This window comes from Lynx rufus, unplaced genomic scaffold (assembly GCF_022079265.1).
Source record: "Lynx rufus isolate CCGP_SWC_20201006 ecotype Redwood Valley unplaced genomic scaffold, mLynRuf1.p SCAF_14, whole genome shotgun sequence".
In the NCBI taxonomy this organism is placed as follows: domain Eukaryota; kingdom Metazoa; phylum Chordata; class Mammalia; order Carnivora; family Felidae; genus Lynx; species Lynx rufus.
This window is the reverse complement of record NW_025814828.1, coordinates 44,713,877-44,721,321: the sequence shown is the minus strand read 5'-3', so window position 1 is coordinate 44,721,321 and position 7,445 is coordinate 44,713,877. Positions and strand designations below refer to the sequence as shown.

Below are 7,445 nucleotides of genomic sequence, written 5' to 3'. Positions count from 1 at the left end.
GACAGCACAGAGACTGCTTGGGATTTTCTCTTTATCTCTTCCCCTTCCCTGTTCACATGTGCATACACTCTCTCCCAAAATAAATAAGTAAACTTAAAAAAAAGAAAAAGAAAAAAATCTGAGAGCTTCAGTTCTAATCTGCAAAAATGATCTGAAAGCTTTTGTCTTCCCTGAAGGAAACCCTTATCTTTTTGTAGCTACAAGGCTGTGATTTCTGAAAATCAGAGTGTCATCTTGTGAGTGGCTGAATTACAACACAAATTGGTTCACAGGTTCTCTTCTGCTAAAGTTAGGGAATTAAGTAATGGAACCTTGAGATTTAGAACAGGGATATTTGCATAGATCTCAATAAAGGTGGTGACAATACCCTCAGTCTCTCAATTCTACCGAGCCTTTTTACCAGGAGAAGTGTTACTTGGTGGTGGATTGTGTAACTCCTCTGTCCTTATCCTCTCAAAGGAAAGAATTCAGTGGAGAGACTTGATAGGGAGTTTAAGTAGCAAAGGTTTTTATTTAACAAAAAGCAACAGTACACTCTAGAGATAAAGGAGTGGGTTGACCCAAGGATAGGTAGCAGTGCTGAGTTTCTTATTGTGTTTTTTATGGGTGTTTATTCAGTCTCCTCCCTCCCATCTTATTATTGCTCCACCCTGAGATCCGCCTTGGTTTCCTCCCCTCCAACATTTGCACAACTTTGTGTTAGTCATTTTCCCATAAGCACCTAACTGCAACCCACGGGAGTGTGGGGGGGGGGGCAAACCACAACACCAATACTATAATAACCTCAGGGTTACTAGTAGGTAGGGTCTTTGTTAAATGCACATGTTCCAAAGTTGGAGAAGTCTCTGTATCCCGTATCGTCTCTTATCAGTCTGTGTTAAACTGCAAAAGCAGTTGGTCTAAGGGAGATAGGACAGTCTCTGGGTGGAAATCAGGTGGTCCCTGGCAATTGTCCATCCTTTACCCTTCTTTCTCCCCTCCTGCTCATGTCTGCCTACTGCAAAAGAAGGAACGTATTTGTCCCTGCCTATGTGTTATTCCCTTTTGACCAGAAAAACCTGTAATGATATTTTCTTAGGTAAATGCCTGGGAGAGACTGCTAGTTCTCCTTAAGACCTGCTCCCACCACTTCCTCTTTGCTTCTAGACCTACATGCTTCTAGACCTATATAACTAGACTCGAGCCTCAGTAGGCCCAATGGGTGAAGCACGAAGTGTGATATATGAGTATGTGTGATATGCACTAACGGAGCTGCATTATATTTTTATTTACACAGAAAATTATCTGAAGAATATGTGTGAGAATGTGTTTTAAGGGTGTGGAATCATGATAGTGGTGATGGTAATATAAAGTTGTATCAAATAAAATTGAAAAGCCAAAACTGCCTTGGTATAAAAAAGAGGAAGTAATCCAAAGCATTAGGAAGATTTGGATGTTAGAGTGGATTTATCATATAACACCTGCTCGTCCATCCCAGGAGTGTCCAAGGGACACAACTTTCATCATGATTGTGCAGAATAAACTTGTGAGGGGAACTTTAGCATCCTTGAAAAGCTCTGTGATCACTATTCCCTGTAGGTCAAATGTTACACGGGAAACTGTCACCATCAAACAAGGATCCCTAAACTCAATAGGGAGAATGGGATTCCTGGATTGCTGGGGCCAAGGTGTGGCACTTAATCACCAAAGAGAAGGTGAGCATGGTTAATGTAATGGACAGCACTGCCAAATCAGTAATCAGAATAGCCTGACTTACAGAGACCTACAGCATTAGATAATTGATCGTGGAGTCCCCAAAACTGAAATAGATGGGCAGCTTATGAAATTTTTATTTGATCTGTCTGCACAGGAGTGATCTAGGCTTAGTGAACAAAGTCATTAAAACATTGAGGTAGTCCTATAAGTTTGCAGACTGGAACCAGTTTACAGATCCAAATGCCTTTTGAAAGAAGGTTGGGGGCATGTTCCATAGAGGAAAAACCCTACTACACTATTAGCAACTTATATTGTTAATTTCTGCTTACCTTCCCCAAAGGGATATCTGATCATTAATCAGGGGCCTGTGCAGTGGGAAAAGAAAAATAATTAGGCTTTTAAGGGATTACTGAACACTGGCTTTGAACTGACACTTAATTCCTGGAGACTTCACTGTGAATCTGCAGCACATAGAGTATGGCTTATGGAGGTCAAGTCATCACTAGAAATTTAGCACAGATCAATCTCTCTGGCTTAGTGAGTACACAAAACCTACCCTGTAGTTATTTCCCCCAGATCCAGAATTCATAATTGGAAAAGACATACTCAGCTACTGGCAGCATCCCTACATTGGTTACCTAACCTGTGTAGTGAGGGGATATTATGGTAAGAAAGACTAAGTAGAAGCCCCTATTACTGTGACTATCTCTAAATATGGTCAGCTAAAAAGAATACATTTCTAGATGGATTTCCAACTTTAGTGTACCATCAAAGAATTGAGAGATGAAAAATTAGTAATTCTTATCACATTCCCATTCAACTGGCCTGTTTGGTTAGTACAGAAGACAGATGAGTCATGAATAATAACAGTAGATCTTATAAGTTTAATCAAGTGGTGGCTCCAAGTGCAGCTTCTATTCTAAATGTGATTTTATTATTTGAACAAATTAATACATTCCCTAAACCTAGTATGCAGTTATTAATCTGGAAAATGATTTTTGTCTATACATTTAACCCTTGAGCAATGCATTGGTTGGGGTACTGAACCCCTGTGCAGTTAAAATTCTTCATATAGCCCTTGACTCCTCCAAAACATAACTAGTAATAGCTTACTGTTTACCAGAAGACCTACAGAGAGCATAAATAGCTGATTAACACATATTTTGTATATGTAATATATATTGTATTCTTACAATAAAATCAGCTAAAGAAAAGAACATTAAGAATATCATAAGAAAGAGTATACATTTACAGTACTGTATTGCATTTATTTTTTTAAAAAATCCGTGTATAAGTGAAACCATGCAGCCCAAAGCTGTGTTGATCAAGGGCAACTGTATTTGTTAGTAAAGACCACCAGAAGTAGTTTTCTTTAAGCTGGTAGGTCGAGAAATATACCTTCACTGTCCTAACTCAGTAATATATCAACTCTCCATACCTATGTCATAATTTAGTCACAGGGACCTAATTGTCTTTCTCTTCCACTGGACACCATGCTGGTCCATTAAATTGATAGTATTGTACTGATTAGACCTGGTTAACAGGGAGTATCACCTACACTAGTTACTTTGGCAAGACACTTCTGTGCCAGAAGGTGGACAGGAAATCTCACAAAAATTCAGCCACTTTCTACCTCAGTAAAATTTCTGGTGGCCACTGGTCTAGAGCACAAGATATACCTTTTAAGATGAAGGATAAGTTTTTTCATTTACCTCATACCTCATTATCTATGCTACTCTTACCCATTCACAAGTGACTGATTTTGAATGGGGCCCAGAAAAAATGAAGATCTTGCAAAAGGTCAAGGCTGCTGTGAAAACTGCATTTCCACTTCTGTCATTTGCTCCAAAAGATATGATGGGGCTTGAAAAGTAAGTGGCATGTAGAGATGATCTTTCGAGCCTTTGGAAACCCCTACAGGTGACTCACAGACTCAGGATTTGGGGCAAAACCAAGTCATCTGTGGAACATTACTCCCCTTTTGAGAAACAATTTTGGGGTTGCTACTGGGCCTTAGTAGAGACTAAACACTAAACCAGGAGCCAAAAATTTACCATATGACATAATCTGCCCATCATAAACTGGGTACTGTGGGACTCAAGCCATAAATACAAAGTTGAGTGTCCACAACAACACTCCATTATTATGTGGAAGTGATATATATTAGATAAGGCTCAGCAGGTTCTTAAGGCACAAGTAAATTGCATGAAGAAGTGGCTCAAATGCCCATAAGATCCTACTTCTGCTACTTTACCTTCATTCTCTCAACCTGAATCTGTGGCCTCTTTGGGAGTTCCCTATGACTGGTTGACTGAGGAAACAAAAATTCTGCTCTATTTTACAGATGGTTCTCCACAATACACATGCATGTCCCAAAAGTGGACACCTGTAGCACTACCAACCTATTTGGGGATAGCCTTAAAAGACAACAGTGACTCGAAATCCTCCCAATACACAGAACTTTAAGCAGTGCTCCTACTGTTCACTTTACCTAAAAGGAGAAATGGCCGGGGTTCCTGGGTGGCTCCTCTGTTAAGTGTCTGACTTTGGCTCAGGTCAAAATCCCATGGTTTGTGAGTTTGAACCCTGTATCAAGTTCTGTGCTGATAGCTCAGAGCTTCTGGATTCCGTGTCTCCCTCTCTCTGTCCCTACCCATCCCCTCTCAAAAATAAATGAACATTAAAATATTTTTAATAAAAAAATAAGAAATGGTCAGAGGTAGGAGTGTATAGCAGTTGGTAAGTTGTGGCCAATAGTGTGACAGGATGGCCTGGAACTTGGAAGAAACACAATTGGAAAATCAGAGATGAGATCTGGGGATGAGAAATGTGGATAGATCTCTCCAAATCAGTACAATATGAAGCTATTAGTGTACTATGTGTATGCTCATCAAAGGGTAACTTTAGCAGACAATGCTTTCACTACTCGGGTGGATAAGATGGCCTATTCTTTAGACATCCATCAGGCTCCTTTACCAGTCATGCCTCTCATTTCCAATGGCTCATGCACAAAATGGCCATGGTTGCAAGGATGGAGGTTATTGATAGATTTTACAATGTATCAACTTTGCTAGGCTGAACTACATTTCCCAGAATTCTGTGTATTGTATGTTTCCAGTTAGGATGGGCCACAAGGAAGATTCTGCCAAGATTTTGGAGATATAACAAAGGCAGCAGGCATATTGTAACATAAACACGTTATTGCTTATCTGTTGACTTAATTCAGGATGAAGCAGCAGCTGAGGCAGTTATGTGTGTATAGCTCCAGGACAAGGGAGCCTTGATTCTACAGGATACTATTGCCACCCAACTCAAAATCACTAAGAATGGACATGGGTTTCAGTCCATCCTGTTGCCTTCCAGTTTGTGTTCATGAGATTACAGCCTTCTCTTGATCTTGCCTTTCTGCCTGCCCTGTGGGTTTCAAACACCTGCATTGGATGCAAAAACAATATTACAGGGACTGCTAGCCCCAATAATTATGTAAGCCAAATCATTATATCTATGTAGCTATCTAGCTATCTCTATCATCATCTATATTGCTACTAGTACTACTTCTCATGTTGAAACTTGACTGATATAGTTGTTTGGAAGCCAGGTCCTTTCCTCTATGTAGTGTCCTTGATTTGTTCTGGGCCTGCCTGTACCTCTTATCCCCAATGACTACATCTGGTGAGCATATTACTCATGTTTTGTTAAAAAATCATTTGTATTTTATGATGTTTTGACATATTGGGGCCTTGCTGACCAAGGAGAGACTGCCCCTCCCAGGGAAAGCTATTTCCTTTAGATAGCATATTACTCCCCTGTGAGAATGCCTTTTATATGCAAACCAAACAGTCTGGAGCCCATACCAGCCAACTACCTCTTTTATGGAGCTTTCAGTTTAAACCACTATCCCTTTGCCCTAATATAACCTGGGACAGGTACCAGGCAATTAGAGAAAGTCCCTATAGCCAGGAGCCTGATGACATTATTCAAATTAGCCAACTCTAATCTGCTTACTTTAACTGCTTTGTCTTTCCCACAGAAATTCCAATGAAGACTTGCACCTATGTGTTTCTTTCATTCCTCTGCCTCCTGACCAACCTTAGTGCATCCCCATGTGGCCATGTGTGGCATACCATGCCACCATTTCTTAAGAACTGTAAGTATTAAACTCTTCATTCAAAAGCAATTATCTCCATGTCTGTCATTTCACCATACATGACTCAAATGGACCCCAGTGCTTTATAAGACAGTGGGGCAAAATTGTGGTCAAAATAGAAGGGAATCCACCCAGACAGATTTTTATGACACTCAAAGTTGTGCTATCTACTAAGCATAGTTTATTCACCAACTTTCCAGTTACATGTGAAGATAGGGATTTACCTGGTAATTTCTCTAACCAGCTGATAACTGGTGGCCCCCTACCAGAAATGGCAATGTTTGGGGGAGGTGTTGGCTTTATGATAAATACTTAGAAATACATTTTTGAGAGGCAAATTCCATTTATGTGAGAATTCCCAATGATTGCAAATAAGTTGTAAAATCATATTGAAAATACTGATCTTCAGACAAGTACTCAGCCTTTACATCTTTTGGTCTTCATGGCTACCATGGCAGAACATTCATTCAATTGTTGTATTGATGATGTCATCCATGACAAAATAAGGACACTTGGAAGAGTCATCCTGTAGGTTCAGTATCTATGCAATGGTGTGGAGGAAAGATGTTTTTTAGTAAACTGTGCTTATTTCCTTTTCTCCCTCCATTTGAAGTTAAAACAAAGTTTTACAATTCAGGGATGAGTGACTTATTTCTTGAAATCCAGATTCAGAATATTTCATCTTCAACTGTCTTTATACAAAAAGTTTTATTAAAGCCACCTGAAATGTACACCAGGGAAGAATTAAATACTGTCAATCAAGCTGGTGAAGATCAGTGTACCTTTGGAACAAGAACATTTTTACAGTCAATGGAAGGACGCCAGTATTTATACTACCTTGAGCTTAAACAGGAATTTTCTGAGAAAGCTGGTACCATTAGGGGACTAATAGAAATGGGAACATTAGATATAGTGTGGAAAAGAGATCTAGGTGAGATGGCAATGCTACAGACAATCCAGCTTCAAAGAGAGGCTCCAGGTTATGGAAACATGAGGCTGTCTTTGGAAACAATCCCAGATACTGTAATTTTAGAAGAGCCTTTTAATATTATCTGTAAGATAACCAACTGCAGTGGTAGGAAAATGAAATTGGTTTTGAAGATGTGTGATACAGATTCTATTCGTTGGTGTGGAAGTTCAGGAAGGTATCTTGGAAAGCTGTCACCAAGTTCATCTCTCTGCTTCACCTTGACACTACTGTCCTTAAAACTGGGCCTACAAGGTGTCTCTGGCATACAGGTAACAGACAAAGTATTAAAAAAAACCTATGCCTGTGATAACCTTGCAAAGATCTGTGTAATACCTTCCACGTTTAAAATGAAAAACTGAAGAAAATTACTAGTGTTATGCTTTCCACAGAGAAGTTTTACATACATTTTTCAGCATCAAAATCATCAATAGCAAATACACAGATTATTTTCATTTACTTCCTTTAAGACTGTGAATGCCTGTGATAATTAAACATTTGTTGATTTCAAAAAAAGAGCAATCTGTCGATTTCCATTTTATATTAAGTGCACTCTAACATTTCTTGTTTTAGTAAAGCTGCTATTGAGAACATAAAAACTTAGCAGTATATTGATAATTTAAATGATTATTATGG

General features: G+C 39.2%; 1 protein-coding gene across 1 annotated transcript; it reads left to right on the top strand.

Moving 5' to 3' along the window:
• The first annotated feature begins 1,639 nt into the window (after positions 1-1,639).
• On the top strand, positions 1,640-7,171 carry LOC124509258 (trafficking protein particle complex subunit 13-like). Its single transcript, XM_047075793.1, has 3 exons — positions 1,640-1,694; positions 5,726-5,842; positions 6,456-7,171. The coding sequence occupies exons 1-3, from the start codon at positions 1,640-1,642 to the stop codon at positions 7,169-7,171; spliced, it is 888 nt and encodes a 295-aa protein (XP_046931749.1).
• Positions 7,172-7,445: the final 274 nt, after the last annotated feature.